Source organism: Lolium rigidum, chromosome 1 (assembly GCF_022539505.1).
Source record: "Lolium rigidum isolate FL_2022 chromosome 1, APGP_CSIRO_Lrig_0.1, whole genome shotgun sequence".
NCBI classification, from domain to species: Eukaryota; Viridiplantae; Streptophyta; class Magnoliopsida; order Poales; family Poaceae; genus Lolium; species Lolium rigidum.
In genome coordinates this window covers 164,836,453-164,858,862 of record NC_061508.1, presented here as the reverse complement: position 1 = coordinate 164,858,862, position 22,410 = coordinate 164,836,453, and the positions used below count along the sequence as shown (strand labels likewise).

Here is a 22,410-nt window from a genome sequence, read left to right as displayed (position 1 = left end):
TCTTCTGTATTTATGTTAGGTCCGCCTCCTTCCTTGTATAGTCGAGGACGTGGCCTATATATATGTAGCGCCATATGCACCCAATCTATATATTGTGAGTTGCATCCCTTTCTACAAAGAGTAAATGGCCGAATAAGGGGAGCAGTTTGGATGAGATTACTCGAGGTGGACTCAATGAGGGCAGCAAGATTGAGGATGTCAGAAGAGGAGAGAGGAGTTCCAAGGAGATGTTTGTAGAAATCAAACAAAACAGAGGCTTTGGTTGGATGAGAAAAAAATTAGGTTTCCATCCTCAACTTCCAGGGATTTTATTTGGTTTTTCCTAAGGCGGATGGAGGCACAGATGTGAAAGTAGTGAGAGGTGAAAGTAGAGAGAGTTCTCATCCCCAGCTTGCAATGCTTAATTTTTGCCCGCTGACGCAAGTAGGTCGCACGATCGGCGTTTCTTTTGCTTAGGTGATTTTTTGCCAAAGCCCTTAGACTGCTCATAGTGGGAGTAACATAACAAGTAACATCATATATTTCAAGATATTTTGGTGACATGACATGCTAATAAATGAAGAAAGTGAGTGAGGTGGTAACTAGCTATGTTATCATAACATCACACACTCCAAGGCAAAATGAGTCTACAACATAATAAATGACACAACATGACACCACATATAAGTTACTATCCACTGTAAAGGTAGTAACCTAGATTAGTAACATAATATATGTTACTAGTCTAAGAGCAATTCCAATAGTATAGCCAACTGTTGGCTATAACAAGATGTCATATCATTTGTAGTCATCATATAGCTAACATGTACAATAGTTGGCTATAAGAATATACGTAGTACTTTACTAATATATGACCCACCTTTCACCTTCACAAGGTGCCTAGGAGCACGTGCAAGAGCTGGCTATTGCATAGTAGCCCACCTCCCTTCTCTCTCCTCTTCTCTCTCCTCCAACTCATCTAAAATATATTATTTAATATCTTATAGTCAGCTGACTGAACTCTACTGTACTTGCTCTAAGTTACTCTCCACTATGACCAGCCTTAGCCGGGCTTCCAAGGGGTAGAGGTTGCGAGTCTCCTCCAAACCATCCAAAAACTGAATGACAGCCTGGCAATTGACCAGGTAATGGATGAAAGCCGAGAGGTGGGGGTGATTAGCGCCCACGCTATTCCAATTGTTTTCAGCGATGGGAGGAAAAGTCGGAGTGGGAAAACCAGGAATTTTCCATCCGGAAGATGGAGCTAGAGGGCGCCGGAAGTGAATTTATTTGCTGCTGTTCTGAAAAGCTCAAACACTACGGGAAATCTACTTTTGCTCATAGGATCATATGAACTCGTTGTGTGAAAATACACTTTGAAGTGTTAAAAAATTCCGAAATAAAATTTTGCATGTACTCTAGATATTTTATGTTCGTAAACAAGTTTTCAGAAAAAAAAACAAAATTTTCCTGTGTCTCCTATAAAAAAAAAGACAAATTTTGGCAGGACTACGTACATGACATTTTTTTTTACTCCCTCCGGTCCATATTAATTGACTCTAATGTGGATGTATCTAGACACATTTTAGTTCTAGATACATCCATATTGAAGTCAATTAATATGAATCGGAGGGAGTATCTTTTTTGTACATGCCACATAAACATAAATTGTCACGATGTACACCATAAATTTTATGTCAGAATTTTTTAATATTTTTAAAATTGTTTTTTTATTATTTTGCACAATGGATGCAAATGCTCCTATGAGCCAAGACGCCTCCTCCAAACACAACACCTCTCTGAAACAAACGGCACAACTGATATCGCAGGCGTTGAATTGGTAAAGGTAGACCACAGAAATTACTGTCGTTAGAATGGCCACATGATGCACAACCTTCCGAAGAACATTATTATGCAAAAAAAAGGGAAAAATAAACCCTTCATGCTACATAATCTCTTGGTAGCTAGGACCAGATTACACCTCCTGCAGCAGCAACTGGTGCACCGTTCGGGCAAGGTTTGGCTCCCTCTTGATGCTCTTGATCCATCTAGCGCTGATCCGCACCCTCTCCAGGCTCTGCTTCAGTGCTCTCTCGAAAGATGGTTTCACACGAGTGGCAAAGAACTCAGAAACCTCAGCGGCTTTCTCCTCAGAGGTGAACTGGTTATCATGCAGAAAAACAACACACACAGCTTGTGTGTCAGCTAAATGGCCAAGTATGAAGAATAACGAAGGGAGAGGTGTGGCGTACCGGGGAAACAATATAATTGACAAACATAGATACGAGTTGGCTTGATGGCCAAGTCTTGAGGACGTGATCCCAATTTTCCTGCATGCAGATGCACATGCGCGTAAACATTGGGCATGCTCAATTATTTACATAAAGATTCAAATAAGGCACTTATTATCATCTTAAATTAGCTTATGTCGAATGGTGCTTTATTTCTGATCATCCCTCACTTTTAGGTGACTTAAAATCAAAGCTAATGAACAACTCGGAAAATATTTCAGCATAGGTGGTCCTTTACTCCTTAGAAAGGCTACATTGTAATGATTGGCACCACACAGAACTACAAAACTAAGTATATTGAGCGCCAATGGAAGTGGTTACATTTGATACTGAACAGTTTTTTATCAATGGCGTTAAGCTTTAATGGTCTCCATTTCTGGATTCACCATTCATGCAACAGATAAATGTTATGTGATGCATCCCACACCTCATCGCATGCCACACCAATTTGTACAAAGAGAACATGCAGATTTAAAGATAAAATAGACATGCTAGATAATGAAGCAAATAGCCTGGCCAGTTAGCCTGAAACATACAACATACCTTCAGCCAGGCCCATGCAACTTCTCGTCCTTCTAAGCTAACACCACGAAGGACATCATGTGCATCTTGATTCCGTACCTAATGAGAAAGAAACAGATTAGAATGGCTTTTGTATATGTAGTTGGCACAGAATATAATCTCGTATCACCAGTAACTGTATGCCTGTACCGAATTAATCATTCAGAAAGCGTCAAATAGAAATGGTTTCGAGGTTAACCTCGTCTGTAAGCATAAGGTTCAATGCCTCAACAACAATATCCTTATCTTGGCATGAAGGCAATGAGCCTAGAAAAAAGAGTATTTTCAGGTATAATCAATTCATCAGAAAGTTGTATTCTGTTGCAAAAGCTGAAACTGGAAAATAACACACCTAAGATACGAGACTTCTCCTGTGCTTCAGATGTTTCCCTGTAGATTTTCAGGAGAGCATCATAACCGGCTCTGCTTGATGTACTCACGGTCCGCATCACAGCAAGGTATGCTGCCTAAAGAACATTGCAAGTTAGAAATCAAAGAAGCAAAACGGTTGTAATCTATAGAGAAAAAATAACGACCTTTCTATTGTCTGGTGGCAGAAGGGAACTTTTTCGGTCTTCTAAGAAGATGTGGAAACGACGAATTCCCTCATTTATAGTCTCATCATGTCCCAGTTTAACAAGGGCAATCAAGAGTAGTGATCTAAGCATTGCATCAAGATGGCTCTCACCATCCTTAGGGTCCCAGCCTACTCTCCTGAAATGTGAAGTACATGAAAGGTTTTGAAATGGTCACAGCAAGGAAACAGAATGAAAATGTGGTGAATAGAAAGCCACAAAAATATATTAAAAACAAGTATGATGTTAAGCTTTTAGTCATATACTTGGCAGCTAACAGAAGAAGTTTAATCAGAAGTTGTTTGATATCTCTAGACAAGTCAGGAGTAGCGTCAGCTGATATTTTATCAACGCCTAAACATACCTGGGAATAGAGAAGAAACTCATGTTTGATAATTATAATCTTGAAAACAACATTAATGGCAAAGGGAAAAAATGAAGCAAGAAGGCCAAGGTTTCCATTAGAGGCACAAGGTTTACTTACAGAGGTTACATGTGAAAGTACAGTGTAATCAGACTCATGACGATAAGCATTCAGCAGACGCAGCAATGATGTTAGTGTTTGTTTGCAAGCAACAGAAAGGGCATATGAATCTTCCACAATACCTGCAACAAGTCTCATGTGTGAAAACATTTTTAAAATATATGTAATACTAGTATCATAAATTGTATTGTATTTTACCAATCATATCCATTAAAGAGAGTTTCTTGGTTTTTACTGCATTTTCTAGTCCGGCTGCAAGTTCATCATCATATTTCACTCTATAAAATCCAGTTTGATCAATGTTCAATTTGATCCAAAAGTTTTGCCCTCTGTCAGCAATTTGGGAGGCCGCAAAGTCTTTTATATGTATTTTATCAGTCTTGTCTTTCAACAGAAACTTTTTATTCACGTCATACGAGCCACAGCATGATGTCATAGGAACAATCCACATGCAAGGACCAGATGATCCATCTGACAGAAACTGAGCCTGTAACAGAAGAAATAATTCGAAATCAGGATTGAGGTTAATACTCAGAACTAGCTTCGTTTCCTTCGAAGTAATACTGGTGTGGAGATATTGACGGAATTTGGGAATACACAGCACAGACAATACCCCAGCATCAAACAACCATGTGCATTGATATACATATTCTAATAGCTTTATTGGCATGCTCTTTATATTTATGATTGAACAGATCATACATGAAAATTTAACCCAAAATTACTTAACTATTCATATTTTTAGTCATCAATGTTCTGAAATTTTATTTAGGTAGCTTGCATGTTGATTCTAAATGTGTGTCATGGGATATGTGAGAGTGCGTAGCCAACAACAGAATAAAATAAAATAACATGGAATTAAAGGTAACAATAGTGAAGAGGTCCAAAACGAAGCAATTATGAATTCATTACTAAATGGGCAGACCCACTACTATAGATTTGACAAATTAATAGGGAGGAGATAGAAAAACAAGGCATGCATGCATAGTTATACTCAGTTCTCCATGTATGTAAGAAATAATATCCAAATGAAAATCTGTCCGGAAACCTGCTCGAGTTCCAAATCTTGCCCGTTTAGTTTTGCATATATAACAGGATATCCTTGTTGCTTAGTCCATGTAGTCATCAGATCTTTAACAGGCTCCCCAGTTTCCTCCTCAAGAACAGCCCACAGGTCTTCGGTTTTAGCGTTTGAATACGCATACTTCTTTATATATGAAGCCAAAGCTTTCTGGAAGAGTAAAGATTGACCAAGTTGGAACAATCAGAACAACTATTTATAGCAGGTAACGGAGCTAGATAGACGAAAAAATCATAAATGCAATAGAATTGCTCATTCATCTTTCAAAGTTCAAACTATCCTTCAGCAGGTGGATTCAGCACCACAGTCAAACCTAAGAATTATGATCATCTTTTGTTTTGGTTTCAGATTTAAATGCATCTAAAGTTAAGATACAGTGCATCAGAGTGGCTCTAGAGACATCTTGCATCACTTGTTTGATGAAGAAACTTTATAAATATATAAGGGATCATAAGTGGTGCTATACAATGGCAGCACACCACAGCAACCAATGCTGGAAACAGAATGCTGGGCCACTGAAGTAAACAAGATTTAAATATTTTTTCAACAAGAAACAGTATTTAACCTGAAAACGCTCTGCACCAAGGTAGCTTTGTAGCATGCGAATGACAGAAGCCCCCTTATCATAGCTTATGGAATCGAAAATCGCACCAATTTCACTGACATGGTTTACTTTAACCTGAACAAACAGATAATATTAAGAGAAACCACAACTGAGACAACTGGAGATACTAATACTTTGTGGACTGAGTGATAAACATTACTTTACAATATTTTGACACATTTGAGTTCTGTTAAAAAAAAAAGAATTCACATCTGGACAGTTCAAGCAGAGAGATGTTAAATATCAGAGCTTAATTCTTCTATTTCTGTAAAATCTGTAATCATGTCAAGGGATATTTAATGCATCGATAGTTGCCTATGTCTGTACAACTCGTCAACTTTGTAATGTTTATTTACCTTACTGTTGTAGTATATTTACATATCTCTAAAGCAGATATTTGCAGATTAACAAAATAATGGCGAAATAAATTGAAGCAAGCATATGCACTGATTGGTACAGAAGAAGTTACCTCAATAGGATGAGACTCTGCAAGTGCATCCAGTCTTAGGCCAGAGGTCGTCTCATCGAGGAACTGCGTCCAATTATTCCATTCAGGAAATATAGATTCTACAGCTAAATAACTCACCTATTCAAACATAAGACATGTTCAGTAATATGGATACACAACATATATCAGCATTACATTTCTCAAATAATGGTTGTCAGATAGATTACCCAGGAAGCAAAACCCTCGTTTAGCCACAAGTGAGTCCACCATTCCATGGTTACAAGATTGCCAAACCATTGGTGAGCCAATTCATGTGCAACGGTTATTGCTACCTACAGAAAATAAATAAATAAAAAAGAGGACATTTACTTGGCTATATTACAGAACATTCAAGTCTCACGCCGACTCACTCTTAGTCAAAGAAAGAAATGAACATAAAAAACACAGCCATAACCTGTTGTTTGTTAGATGCTGATGATAATTTCTCATCATAAAGCAAAGCTGATTCCCGGTAAGTGACCAACCCATAGTTTTCCATAGCTCCAGCGGCGAAATCAGGGATAGCAATCATATCCAGCTTAGGTAGTGGGTAAGGAGTGGCAAAATAACTGGTTAAAAAAGACAATTAGTGATTCTGATCCAGCTACATATTAACTGCCTTATGAAATCATTCAAGATTTTATTTTTCTTGTTTGATGCTTCCTCACATTTTTAAACATCTTAAAAGAAATAATTGGTTGGAAGCTTACTCTTTGTACAGATCCAGTGACTTCACCCCAACATCTAGTGCGAACTTTCCTTGACTAGTCATGCCAACTTGGGTATACACACGAACTTTGGTGCCTAAATCATAGTATTAACAAGCCAACAAAAATGTAAAAGTAAGGGAAGAATGACAATGCACAGCAGTTTGAATGAAACATACAGTGGTCATAAAAACTGATCTTTCACCTTCTAATGTAGAGCTCTCTATGTAATCAAATAAACCAACAACTATAGCAATTAGATATGTTGACATAAGTGGAGATTCCTCATAATAGACAGTCTTGAGAGGTCCATGAACTGTGTCCTTAACTACTGGCATGTTGGACAATGCTACCAGCTCAGATGGAACTTGTAATGTTAACTTGAACTTGGCCTGAAAAAGATAAGTACCAATACGAGACAAGTTACTTTAGGTGATGGATCTGAGGCCTACAAAACTTAGTGTAACAATCCAAAGTGAATTTGACTGTATAATGTTCATATCATGTTTGAAGTACATCAAAACACTGTTTACAAAATAACAACATGGAATTTTAAACACCTTAAACGCAGGCTCATCCCAGCATGGAAAGCACCGCCGCGCATCAGCAGCTTCAAACTGTGTAACTGCCATGTTTTTGGACTCCCCCTTGTACTCGTACTTGCTGCAATCAAATACCAGCACGAGAGCATGAGAAACAGGGAGCATACAAAGAAACATGATCGGTTTGAAAACTTCTAACATAGATCTGTACATAGCGGTGCTGGAAATAGGTACAATCTCTGGACCATACATTCCAATCATAAATATCAGTTGCACAATGAGATGAGTAAACGTTGATTGAAGGATCGTAACACACAAGATTATGATTGCAACAGTTTCTTTAAAAAAAGAAGGTAAACTAATACTAACATCCTACATTTGCTCTTCAAATCTGCACAGTCAGTCACCTTATCCACAACATTATAAAGTTCCAGATATTTGTTTGTTATAACTTATAAGCAACTTGTTTTAAAGTTACTGCAGACACACATATGCAACTTTAGAACACCTCATGTGCACGGGAGAAAAAGATCCTATGATCCGGGTTGCTATCCTAGAGATAATTGTAATCGCTCATCACTTGAACAAGCATAAGTTTTCAGCCCAAATGCCTGTGTAGTTGACAAATCATGGTCCAGTGCTATTGGTTGATTCCAAGCATACAGCTGCGGTTTAACACCTCATATGCAGGAGAGACTAGTCCCATGTCTGAATGATAAAGGAGGATACCTCCTGTAGAAGCCCCTCATCTGGTCGTTGAGGGTCCCGGTGAAGTTCATGGTGAGCACGCCCTCGCCGACGGGCAGCTCCTGTTGGAACCCCATGACCAGGATCTCATCTTCCTCGAACTGCACCACCTCCGTAGGCGCCAAATCCTGCCAATTCGGCCCCGCCATGAGAAGTTGAGAAGGTGGCAGGTAAATAAGAGATGGGCATCAACTCTTGGCGGAGGCTGCGGCGCGTGCCTGGAAGCGGATGGAGGATCCGTCGACGGAAAGCTCGGCGGCGTTGAGCACGAGGAAACGGGTGGGCGCGGAGACGGCGACGGCGACCGCCGCGGAGCCGGAGAAGGTGCATGCGGCGAGGTCGGGGCGGAGGAGGAGGTCGTAGCGGAGGGGTTCGGCGAAGCGGGGGAGGCGGGACTTCCCCCTGAACTGCTCCGGCGAGTCCGCCATTGCCGGGCGCTCCCCGGCGGTCTTGGGGTTTTGGCGGAGGCCGACGGTGTGTGCGGTTTTTATTTCTTTAGACAGTGTGTGACTGTGTGAGTGTGAGTGTGTGCGTTGCTGACGCAATGAGTCAACGAAGAGAGCAGAGCTGCGGGAAAAAACAAGACCGAACGAAGTGCATGATGAAAAGAAAAGGACTACTCCTTACCAGATTTTGTCTATTCATCATCCCGGAAACATGTTGGCTCTATGTTAGCTACAAATGACATGGCACATGACTTATAGCCAGCAGCTGGCTATACTATTAAACTTGCTCTGAGTACACAGGTTTAGGGGCGGTGATAATTGATGATGATCTGGTAACATCACACATCTCAAGACATTTTGGTGACATAACATGCGAATAAATGAAGAAAGAGAGTAAGGTGGTAACTAGCTATCTTACCATAACATCACACACCCCAAGGCAAAATGAGTCTACAACATAATAAATGACACAATGCATGACACCACATATAAGTTACTACCCACTATGAAGGTAGTAACCTAGACTAATAACATAGCATATGTTACTAGTCTAAGTTACTCTCCACTATGAGCAGCCTTAATGGTACTCCTACTAGACATGGCGACGACTTAACATTGTCATCAAAACCTAACGAGGCTGCACATTCGCTTGCTGGGTATTCGGGAGTTCTGGTTTAATGATCCCCTCTTTTTTCTTCTGAGACTAGCCACAATAAGAGTATCATAGGTAGTTTTATGTATGCCATGTAGGCAAAAATCTGATGTGGCACATCAATTAACTAGGAGAGAGGTGAGAGTAGTATCATAGGTAGATACGGTATCATAGCACGTAAAACTAGAAATTTTAGTGGCAAACACATCATGTACACATATTTACACTAAGATTCCGCAAAACATTAAATATGATGCAACTATGATACTAATTCATGATACTATGCATTGTAGGTGTTGTATCATAAACTAGTATCATATGCATGATACTAGTCTATGATACTTCTTATTGTGACTAGTCTGAGAAATGAACCCCTCTTTTCTAAACCATGTACTACTTGTATCTAATCGTGTAATCAATTAATACTCCCTGCCCATTTTATGTTGTGCTTAATTTTTCGTGCAAGTTAAACTGTGTATTTTTTTTTTTGAGAAACACAGTATAAACGTAGACGCTCACATGCACGCGCATACACTCACCCTTATAAACGCACACACACACACCCTACCTCTATGAGCACCTACGGAAGTGAGCTGGCGGATTGGATCTTGAAATTGACGAAGTCACACCACAGGCGCCCCGCTGTTGACGGGAACGTCGCCTCCCACTGAATGAATATTCCGCCTTTATGAGACACACAGATGTCAAACCTGGGATTTGAACTCTGGTGGGCTGGGATACAACCACCCACATAACCATCCAACTTTAGGTTGGTTCTCCAGAAGCTGGGCACTTTCACGAGACGATCCAGGAATCCTCAGGCTGTTCAAGAGCCAGCTACTAGCCGGGCATACGAGCTTGCTCCTACCGCGCACCACAGGGTGTGAGGGGCAGGAAGAGAGGCTCCAAACAAATATGGATGCCTATACCGGTTCAGGTGGTAGGGGATGACGGGCCCATGAAGGATGGTAAACGCCAGCGAAAAGGATCTGTCTTCGACAGGATGGAAGTGGAGAATGGTGGAGTGGAAGGTTTGGCTTGTTGGAGATATGCCCAAGAGGCAATAATAAATTAGTTATTGTTATATCTTAGTGTTCATGATAAATGTTTACATCCCATACTATAATTGTATTAACCGAAACATTGATACATGTGTGTTATGTAAACAACAAGGAGTCCCTAGTAAGCCTCTTGTATAACTAGCTTGTTGATTAATGGATGATCATGGTTTCGTGATCATGAACATTGGATGTTATTAATAACAAGGTTATATCATTAGTTGAATGATATAATGGACATACACCCAAATGAGCGTAGCATGAGATCAAGTCATTAAGTTCAATTTGCTATAAGATTTCGATACATAGTTGCCTTAGTCCTTCGACCATGAGATCATGTAAATCACTTACACCGGAAGGGTACTTTGGTTACATCAAACGCCATTGCGTAAATGGGTGGTTATAAAGATGGGATTAAGTATTCGGAAAGTGTGAGTTGAAGCATATGGATCAATAGTGGGATTTGTCCATCCTGATGACGGATAGATATACTCTGGGACCTCTCGGTGGAATGTCGTCTGATTAGCTTGCAAGCATATGATTGGATCATAAGAGATGACATACCACGGTACGAGTAAAGAGTACTTGTCGGTAACGAGGTTGAACAAGGTATGGAGATACTAATGATCAAACCTCGGACAAATAAAATATCGCGTGACAAAGGGAATTGGCATCGTATGTAAATGGTTCAATCGATCACTAAGTCATCGTTGAATATGTGGGAGCCATTATGGATCTCTAGATCCCGCTATTGGTTATTGCTCGGAGAGGAGTCTCGACCATGTCTGCATAGTTCGCGAACCGTAGGGTGTCGCGCTTAAGGTTCGATGTCGCATAAGTAGATTCGGAATATGAGTTGGAGTCCGAAGTTTTTGTTCGGAGTCTCGGATGGGATCCAGGACATCACGAGGAGGTCCGGAATTGTCCGGAGAATAAGATTCATATATGGGAAGTCATTTTCCGGGTTCGGGGAAAAGTCCAGTGTTTTGACCGGAGCTTCTAGAAGGTTCTAGAGGGCCACCAGTGGGCCCACCACCCCGGGAGAGGCCACATAGGCGCCACATGGCATAGTGGGTCCTGCCCACCATGACATGTGGGCCCAGGCCGGCCCCCCCTTAGAGATAAGATCTATCTCTAGTTTAAATGGTTTAAATCTAGAGATAAGATCTATCTCCTAAAATAAATGGTTTAAATTAGGAGATAAGTGGGAATAATTGGGGGAGGAGTTTGCCCCCCCATGTGGCCGGCCAAGGGGGTAGGTGGGCCCTAGGGGAAACACTAGGCCGACCCCCCACCTATATAAAGAGGGGAGGGGGTGGCCGGCCAAGGCCCCCCATCCATTGCCTCCTCCTCTGGCCGCCTCTCCCTCCACCATACGCTGCTCCGGCTTAGGCGAAGCCCTACAGTTTTTCTTCCTCCACTACCACCACCACGCCGTCGTGCTGCTGGAACTTGGAGGAGATCTACCACACCTCCGCTGCCCGCTGGAACGGGAAAGGAAGGAGCTTCATCGACACCGTACGCGCGACCGAGTACGGAAGTGCTGCCGGATTGCAGCACTGGGAATGATCGTCTACACCAACAACGAGATCTGATCTCGTAGGCTTTGGAAATCTTCGAGGGTTAGTCTCATATCAATCTCGTTGCTTCGATCTTGTAGATTAGATCTTGGGTGTTCCATAGATTAGATCTTGGTTTTATTCGTCTTGCGGTAGGAAATTTTTTGTTTTCTATGCAACGAACCCCAACAGTGGTATCAGAGCCATGTCTATGCATAGATCTGTTGCACGAGCAGAACACAATGGTTTTGTGGGCGTTGATGCTTTTGTTGCTTTAGTTTGTGTACTTTGCATCTTGCAGGATGGTGGGATGAAGCGGCCCGGGCTAACTTTACATGACCGCGTCTCATGAGACTTGCTCCACGCTTGACATGCAACTTGTATTGCATAAGTGGCTTTGCGGGTGTCCTGTCTCTCCCACCATAGTGAAGATTCCAATTTACACTTTCTATTGTCAACACTAGTATCACCGTTGTGGTACATGTTCGTAGGTAGATTGGATCTTACTCGAAAACCCTAAACCACGTAAAATATGCAAACCAAATTAGAGGCGTCTAACTTGTTTTTGCAGGGTTTGGTGATGTGATATGGCCATGATGTGATGATGATTATATTTGATGTATGAGATGTTCATTGTTGTATTATGGCAACCGGCAGGAGCCTAATGGTTGTCTTTAATTTTTTGTTAAAGACCTGCGTGTCTATTCATCATGTAATAGCTTTATTTCAAGTAGTTGTCATAGTAGCTATAAGTGATGGACAACCATGAAGCGGCGCCATGGACCTTGGTGCAATGCTGGTGATGATGGAGATCATGATCGTGTGCTTTGAAGATGGAGATCAAAAGCACAAGAAGAAAGGCCATATCATATCACATATTATGAATTGCATGTGATGTTAATCCTTTATGCATCTTATCTTGCTTAGATCGCGACGGTAGCATTATAAGATGATCCCTCTCACTAAATATCAAGATAATAAAGTGTTCATCCTTAGTATGCACCGTTGCTAAGACTTGTCGTTTCGAAGCATCTCGTGATGATCGGATGCGATAGACTCTACATGTGCATACAACGGTGCAAGCCGATTTGCACACGCGGATACTAAGGTTGCCTTGACAAGCCTAGCATGTACAGACATGGTCTCGGAACACGGGATACCGAAAGGTAGAGCATGAGTCATACGAATGATATGATGAACACTTTAAGTGTTCGCCTTTGAAGCTACATCTTTTCTCGTGATGATCGGACTTGGTGTAGTGGATTTGGTTCGTGTAATCACTAAGACAATGCGAGGGATGTTGTTTTGAATGGGAGTTCACCTAGTTAATTGAAGAATTAAAAAATGAACTCAAATTATCATGAACATAGTCTGAATAGTATTTTGAATTAAATTTGTAGAATTGGCATCCGTTTTCTACCATGCGCTAGTCTTGTAATTGAGATAGAAATATCGTTAAGTCTGACAAGTAACTTTACGGACTGGTACCGTATTGTTAAAGAATCAAGATATGATTAAGTCCTAATGCAAACTTTTAGTAAACCTCACATTGATGATTCAAAGATCAATGGTTTCAATTAGTACCTTAAATCATCTTGTCTCCGTGAAACTTGAAGTTCAAATCCGTTTGAAAAGTAAGGAGCTGAAAATTTTGTTTTCGTAAATAAGCAAGGTATAAGATATATGTGATATCTAAGACCTTATTGCAAGGTGATAGAATATAATTTGGTGAGACTACATAAACTCATAAGTTTTATGGGAATGTACGAAGGTTGAAAACACCGGGCGTCTCAATCCTCCAACTAGTTGGGCACTAACGATATTCGCATATCCATGAAGTGATCGTCCTTAGTATGCACCGTTGCTAAGACTCGTCGCTTGGAAGCATCTCGTGATGATCGGGTGTTATAGATTCTACGAGTGCATACAACGGGTGCAAGTCAGATTTGCACATACGAATACTAAGGTTAAACTTTACGAACCTAGCATGTACAGACATGGTCTCGGAAAGTCGTCATGATTTGATGGATAAAATTATGAGTGAAACTGTTCATCACATTAAAAGTTACTAATAGTGAAATCTGGAACACTTGTCATGTGATGATCAACTTCAAAGTAAGAACCTCAAGGTTATTGGTAATTGACCAATGGACCTAGAAGTTATTGAAGGTGAAGTGTTTTATGAGAATGAGGAAAGCTAAAAGAGAAGCTACAAAAGATATTTTGGCAGAAAGAAAGAAAAGACTAGAAAATCTAGCTTAGGTGTATATAAATGATATACATGTTATGAATGTATTCCTTGTTTGGTCACACAATGAAACTCTTGGGTATTTGTACCATATTGGTTGGTATGAGGTGTCATACAAAACAACGCAATGCAAGAATACAATGGCCTAAGTGACTGACAAGGAATATGGTAGGAATGCACGTCTGGAACAAAATAAAGTGTTATTGTGTTCGTCGTTGGCATTGTACCTAGTCCTTCAGATTTATAATAAAGAACTTTGTAATTGTTGTTTTGTTCTGGTTAAATGAAAACAATGAGTTGTTCAAATCATAATAGCATTCCATGTACGATGGATAAGTTATTATAAATCTTTATGGTGAAGCACACATACATAACACTGACGCTAAAATGCCATAAGGCAAATGATGTGAATTCCACTCATTAGTGGAACCGCCATTTAGGTCATGTTAGAAAAGAACGCATGAAGGAACTCCATTTGAATGGATTTTTGGAGTCATATGATTTTTCAATCATTTGGCGCTTGCAAATCTCTTCTAAAGAGAATGACTTAAATACCGTTCATAGGCCAAGAGTTAAACGGGCAACTAACTTAGTGGAAACATACATGATGATAGATGTGGTTCACTAGGCATAGTTGTGTGCGGAAGATTCTTCTACTTCATGAAAACTTCCAACAATGAATTGAGTATATATGTGGATATGTTCGATAAGGAAGAAGTTTGAAACATTTGAATGGATTCAAATAAATTTCAGCATGAAGTGGAAATCATCGTAATAGAAAATTCAAGTATCTATGATTGGATCATGGTGGAAATATTTGAATTACGAGTTTTAGCGAACATCTAAGAGAGTTATGAAATTGTTCTACAACTCACGTTTCTTGGAGTATCATAATGATGATGCAGTATCCAAGAGACGTATCCAAACCTTGTTGGATTAATGATGAGATAATATAAAATGACGCCATTATATTTTGTGGATTATGCTTTAGAGACTATCGCTTTTACACTGAATAGAGCATCATCATGATCCATTGAAATGACACCATACGAGTTATGGCATGGGTATAAGCCCTAAATAGTCTTTTCATAAATTTTGGTATGCATAGCATAAGTAAATGAGTTTACAACCAAAATCGGATGAATGTCTTTGTTGGTTATCCCAGAGAATTGATTGGGAATTCTTTCCACTATGAAGTCAAAGACAAAAGTGTTTGTCGATGTTTCTTACATATTTCAAAGAAATTGTTTCTAGCGAACTATTTGAGTGGGAGGACAATGAAACTTGATAAGGTTTATGAACCTGAGCATGATGATCGTAGTAGCACAGCATCGGAAATGGTTCCGGAAGCAGCTACGAAGATCATGGCTCCCATGTCTACAAAATGTTATAGTCATGGAGATCAAAGTACTTATTGAACCTTGTAGATGTGGTTTATTTTGTGATCAAATAAATGATTTGTGGACAAAGGATTGTTTTGAACAATGATAAACCAACTACATACAAAGAAGTTATGATGGGCCCTGACTCCGTTAAAATGGCTATGCGCCATGATATCCAAGATAGGTGAATACTTTTTGAAAGTAAATGGATCTATAAAATAGATGGACTTGGATGGAATATCCTTAAAGAAGCTTGACTTATCGAAAAGTTGTTTACTACAAAGTTCAAAGAGTTGACTACGATAAGATTAGATCTTCCGTAGTGATGCTTGATACGTCTCCGACGTATCGATAATTTCTTATGTTCCATGCCATATTATTGATGATACCTACATGTTTTATGCACACTTTATGTCATATTCGTGCATTTTCTGGAACTAACCTATTAACAAGATGCCGAAGAGCCGATTGTCTGTTTTCTGCTGTTTTTGGTTTCGTAAATCCTAGTAACGAAATATTCTCGGAATTGGACGAAATCAACGCCCGGGGTCCTATTTTGCCACGAAGCTTCCGAAGACCGAAGAGGAGTCGAAGTGGGGCCACGAGGCGCCGCCACCATAGGGCGGCGCGGCCCGGGCCCCGGCCGCGCCGACCCGTGGTGTGGGGCCCTCGTGTGGCCCCCCACGTTGCCCTTCCGCCTACTTAAAGCCTCCGTCGCGAAAACCCCGGCACCGAGAACCACGATACGGAAAACCTTGCGAGACGCCGCCGCCGCCAATCCCATCTCGGGGGATTCCGGAGATCTCCTCCGGCACCCTGCCGGAGAGGGGAATCATCTCCCGGAGGACTCTTCACCGCCATGGTCGCCTCCGGAGTGATGAGTGAGTAGTTCACCCCTGGACTATGGGTCCATAGCAGTAGCTAGATGGTTGTCTTCTCCTCATTGTGCTTCATTGTTGGATCTTGTGAGCTGCCTAACATGATCAAGATCATCTATCTGTAATACTATATGTTGTGTTTGTCGGGATCCGATGGATAGAGAATACCATGCTATGTTAATTATCAAGTTATTACCTATGTGTTGTTTATGATCTTGCATGCTCTCCGTTATTAGTAGAGGCTCTGGCCAAGTTTTTGCTCTTAACTCCAAGAGGGAGTATTTATGCTCGATAGTGGGTTCATGCCTCCATTGATACCTGGGACGAGTGACGAAAGTTCTAAGGTTGTGTTGTGCTTGTTGCCACTAGGGATAAAACATTGATGCTATGTCTAAGGATGTAGTTGTTGATTACATTACGCACCATACTTAATGCAATTGTCCGTTGCTTTGCAACTTAATACTGGAAGGGGTTCGGATGATAACTCGAAGGTGGACTTTTTAGGCATAGATGCAGTTGGATGGCGGTCTATGTACTTTGTCGTAATGCTCAATTAAATCTCACTGTACTTATCATGACATGTATGTGCATTGTTATGCCCTCTCTATTTGTCAATTGCCCGACTATAATTTGTTCACCCAACATGCTTTTATCTTATGGGAGAGACACCTCTAGTGAACTGTGGACCCCGGTCCATTCTTTTATACCGAAATACAAATCTGCTGCAACACTTGTTTTACTTGTTTTCTCTCGCAAACAATCATCTTCCACACAATACGGTTAATCCTTTGTTACAGCAAGTCGGTGAGATTGACAACCTCACTCGTTTCGTTGGGGCAAAGTACTTTGGTTGTGTTGTGCAGGTTCCACGTTAGCGCCGGAATCTCCGGTGTTGCGCCGCACTACATCCCGCCGCCATCAACCTTCAACGTGCTTCTTGGCTCCTACTGGTTCGATTAAACCTTGGTTTCTTACTGAGGGAAACTTGCCGCTGTGCGCATCACACCTTCCTCTTGGGGTTCCCAACGGACGTGTCAATTACACGCATCAATGCTTATAGTCTATGTGGATTATTCTAGTAATCGCTACATATTTCTTTTATGAGATATGATAGTAGGATGGCAGAAATACATTCCTTACCAGAAGTGTGTATGAAGGATGTATACTAGATACAAACCAAGAGTTTTTGCTAGTCCGTGGAATGCTAGAAAGGTATACAAACTTCACTGGATGAAGTGAGTATCGCGGAGTTGGAATCTTCACCGGATGAAATGATCAAAGAGTTATGATTTCACCAGAAACGATGAAGATGCTTGCATTTGCAAGAAATTAAGTGGAAGCACTGAGACATATTTGTAATACTTTATGTAGATGACATATCGTTGATTATAAATAGTGTAATTATATAATTGATTAAAAAAGGTTTCATTGAGAATTAACATCAATGAAAGGATATGAATTGAAACATATTTAGTGTCAAGATCTATGAAGATAGATTGAAACGCATAATAAGTTTAAGTTAAAGTACATAGAATTAATATTGAAGTAGTTCAATATAAAAATATTAAGAACGTGTTCTTTCCATGTGAAGGTTTAACAAGACTTGAGTGTATTTGACACTCGATGAGTAAAAACACATGAGTGATTTTAGATAATGAATAATATGTACAAAGTCAGATGTCATGTGCTCTAAAGTGTTACGAGCATATACCAGAATGATTCATGTAATGATCATTGGACAACAGTAAGAATATCCCTGAGTGCTTAAGAAGAACCGAGGATATATATATATAGTTTTATATGGGTAATGACAAACAAATCGCTGTAAAGTGTTGCACCGATATTATTTTGGTCACATATAAAAATAAAATTTCAATCTAAATTAGGCTAAGTGTTATTTAAAAGGTAGCACAATGAGCTAGAATATGTCTATGCTAGATTTAGATGAGTTCTAAATATTGTGACGGATTCTACAAACGAAGGCAAAGTATGTCATTGTTTTGACAATGATTGAGGATGTTAAGTCGAGGAGTTCTTTGAGAACTTGGTGTAGTTCCGACAGTGTCAGAACTTTGAAGCTATATTGTGTGTGACAATATTAGTGACTTATTTCAGACCGCGGAATTAAGGTTCCACCAGAGGACTAAGCATAAACAATTAATGCCAACTCATTTGGAAAATGAGTGATGCGTTGAGACTCAAATGAATTGCAAAATACATACGTTTCTGAGCGTGTCAGATCCGTTGACTAAAACCTCTCCCATGAGCAAAACATGATAAGCACCAGAAGGCCAAAGTGTTATATCTTTACAAATGTAAACTAGATTATTGACTCTAGTGCAAGTGGGAGACTGTTGGAGATATGCCCAAGAGGCAATAATAAATTAGTTATTGTTATATCTTAGTGTTCATGATAAATGTTTACATCCCATGCTATAATTGTATTAACCGAAACATTGATACATGTGTGTTATGTAAACAACAAGGAGTCCCTAGTAAGCCTCTTGTATAACTAGCTTGTTGATTAATGGATGATCATGGTTTCGTGATCATGAACATTGGATGTTATTAATAACAAGGTTATATCATTAGTTGAATGATATAATGGACATACACCCAAATGAGCGTAGCATGAGATCAAGTCATTAAGTTCAATTTGTTATAAGCTTTCGATACATAGTTTCCTTAGTCCTTCGACCATGAGATCATGTAAATCACTTACACCGGAAGGGTACTTTGGTTACATCAAACGCCATTGCGTAAATGGGTGGTTATAAAGATGGGATTAAGTATTCGGAAAGTGTGAGTTGAAGCATATGGATCAATAGTGGGATTTGTCCATCCTGATGACGGATAGATATACTCTGGGCCCTCTCGGTGGAATGTCGTCTGATTAGATTGCAAGCATATGATTGGATCATAAGAGATGACATACCACGGTACGAGTAAAGAGTACTTGTCGGTAACGAGGTTGAACAAGGTATGGAGATACTAATGATCAAACCTCGGACAAGTAAAATATCGCGTGACAAAGGGAATTGGCATCGTATGTAAATGGTTCAATCGATCACTAAGTCATCGTTGAATATGTGGGAGCCATTATGGATCTCCAGATCTCACTATTTGTTATTGCTCGGAGTGGAGTCTCGACCATGTCTGCATAGTTCGCGAACCGTAGGGTGACGCGCTTAAGGTTCGATGTCGCATAAGTAGATTCGGAATATGAGTTGGTGTCCGAAGTTTTTGTTCGGAGTCTCGGATGGGATCCAGGACATCACGAGGAGGTCCGGAATTGTCCGGAGAATAAGATTCATATATGGGAAGTCATTTTCCGGGGTTCGGGAAAAAGTCCGGTGTTTTGACCGGAGCTTCTAGAAGGTTCTAGAGGGCCACCAGTGGGCCCACCACCCCGGGAGAGGCCACATAGGCGCCACATGGCATAGTGGGTCCTGCCCACCATGACATGTGGGCCCAGGCCGGCCCCCTTAGAGATAAGATCTATCTCTAGTTTAAATGGTTTAAATCTAGAGATAAGATCTATCTCCTAAAATAAATGGTTTAAATTAGGAGATAAGGGGTTATACTTGGGGGAGGAGTTTGCCCCCCCATGTGGCCGGCTGATGTCTACGGGTGCTTCTATTCTTGTAGACAGTGTTGGGCCTCCAAGAGCAGAGGTTTGTAGAATAGCAACAAGTTTCCCTTAAGTGGATCACCCAAGGTTTATCGAACTCAGGGAGGAAGAGGTCAAAGATATCCCTCCCATGCAACCCTGCAACCACAAAGCAAGAAGTCTCTTGTGTCCCCAGCACACCTAATAGGTGCACTAGTTCGGCGAAGAGATAGTGAAATACAGGTGGTATGAATAAGTATGAGAAGTAGTAACGGCGCCGGAAAAGTGCTTGCCAGGCGTGTGGTTGATGGTGGTAATATTGCGAGAAGTACAGATGCGAGTAAAACAAGTAAACAAGCAGCGGTAGCAGATATTTAGGAACAAGGCCTAGGGATCATACTTTCACTAGTGGACACTCTCAACATTGATCACATAACAGAATAAATAGATAGATGCTAGACTCTACACTCTCTTGTTGGATGATGAACACCACTAACTGTGTAGGATTACACGAACCCTCAATGCCGGAGTTAACAAGCTCCACAATATTCGATGTTCATATTTAAATAACCTTAGAGTGCACGACGGATCAACATAACCAAACCAAGTACTAACATAGCATGCACACTTTGTCACCTTCACGCTACGAAAGGAGGCATAGATCACATCAATACCATCATAGCAATAGTTAACTTCATAATCTACAAGAGATCACAATCATAGCCTACGCCAAGTACTACACGATGCACACACTGTCACCATTACACCGTGCAGGAGGAATAAACTACTTTAATAACATCACTAGAGTAGCACACGAGATAAATTGTGATACAAAACACATTGCAATCATAAAGAGATATAAATAAGCACTTCACTATGCCATTCATGAGTAGATAGAAATATTCATTCAGTGGCATTTTTATCTCTTTATGTTCTAAATATATTCTGTCACATTTATCTGTGTTACTCTCTGTGTCTCTATTAAAATGTTTTGTCTCTACTTTTTAAATGCTAATATGTGTTTACAATATGTTTATAAAATATATATTACTGAAACAAATATGTGTGTCTTGTAAGATTATGAAGTTAATAATACTATGATATTGTGATATCTGATCTATATATATAGCAATGAAAGTGACAGTGTGCATGCTATGTTAGTACTTGGTTTGGTCACCATATTGGTATAAATATAAGGATTATTTAAAATATGAACATCAGTATTGTAAACTGGTTAACTCAAAGCGTGAAAATTCGTCATAACAATCTACACAGTTAAGTGATATTTCAATAATCCAACTGAAAGTGTAGAAGTCTAATATCTATTTATTGCAGCTGTGATCAATGTTGAGTGTCCACTTAATTGAGTGATCTAGACTGTTCCTAAATACTGCTATTTTGCAACAACTCGCGATATTACCGCCATCGGCACCACGCGTAAACAAAGCTCACCGGCATACGTTACTTCTTCATGCTTATTCATACGCACTATACCACTTTAATATAGCATCCTAAGCCGACTAGTGCTTTGATACAGGTGTTAACGAGTTTGAAACTCTTGCTTTTGTGATTTGCGGGAATTTATGGAAGGATGATCTTTGACCTCTTCTCCGCAGTTCGTCATTGGGTGATCCGCTTAACCGAAACCATTTCTATGCGGAGGCAGCATGTGCAAAGAGCGGCGCGTAGGTATCGGCCGACACATGGTGAAGCCTCCACGAAGTATATTTTATGCTCAATTCAAACCGTTCATTTCAAAGTCTTGTCTCTGGGTTTGTTTCATTATTGAGATGATCCGCTCTACAAGGAACAGCCCCTGATTTGCGACCACAGCAACATATTGACTTATCACTTCTTCGGGGTGGTCAGGCCCGCTGGTATTTTCTGGCCACCTACAGCTCAGATTAAAAACAGGACTTTCGAACTGGATGACCCGCTATATGAATCTTATTCTTCGGACAATTCCAGACATCGTGTCTGGATGGCGAAGACTCCGGGCAGCTGGACGCAATATATTCGATCTACCGCCGATCAATTGCCAAGCGCGATAACCTCTGTGCCGAACATCACGACATGAGTCAGACCAACCGAGCAGTAACAATCGAGTGAAGTCCTGGAGATCCTGTGTCACGCTGTTCAACGATGACTTAGTGATCGATTGATATTTACGCCGTGCGGGTTCACCTCCACAAATATTTACACGGTTTCGGCGCATGATCAATCTCGTACGCTTCGGCTTATCGTTGCCGCATTGCTTTTATATTGCGTATTATGTCTGTATGATCCCGTCATATGCTTTACTGTCTAATCGAACGACATTCCGCCAGGGAGGCCGAGGTATCATCATCGTCAAATAGTGGACAGATACGTGATCGTAATGCTCGGCTCACGCTTTTCCGGCTAACGTCCCCATCTTTAACCCTTACAATGGCGTTTGATAATGACAATGCCCTTTCCGGCTGACGAACTGTTACCTGGTCAGTAAAGAGCTATGTGAACAGCGATCTCATGCTACGCTG

At 40.5% G+C, this 22,410-nt stretch overlaps 1 protein-coding gene across 1 annotated transcript; it reads right to left on the bottom strand.

Moving 5' to 3' along the window:
- Window positions 1–1,954: 1,954 nt before the first annotated feature.
- LOC124684333 (aminopeptidase M1-B-like) lies at window positions 1,955–8,486 on the bottom strand. Its single transcript, XM_047218672.1, has 19 exons — window positions 8,277–8,486; window positions 8,041–8,186; window positions 7,330–7,432; window positions 6,975–7,161; window positions 6,773–6,866; window positions 6,478–6,631; window positions 6,251–6,355; window positions 6,045–6,161; window positions 5,537–5,650; window positions 4,939–5,121; window positions 4,089–4,377; window positions 3,891–4,012; window positions 3,673–3,770; window positions 3,368–3,545; window positions 3,184–3,298; window positions 3,031–3,098; window positions 2,814–2,891; window positions 2,232–2,309; window positions 1,955–2,140 (listed from the first exon to the last, which is right to left on the bottom strand). Exons 1-19 carry the CDS (start codon window positions 8,484–8,486, stop codon window positions 1,955–1,957), a joined length of 2,625 nt encoding a protein of 874 aa, XP_047074628.1.
- Between the last annotated feature and the right edge of the window lie 13,924 nt (window positions 8,487–22,410).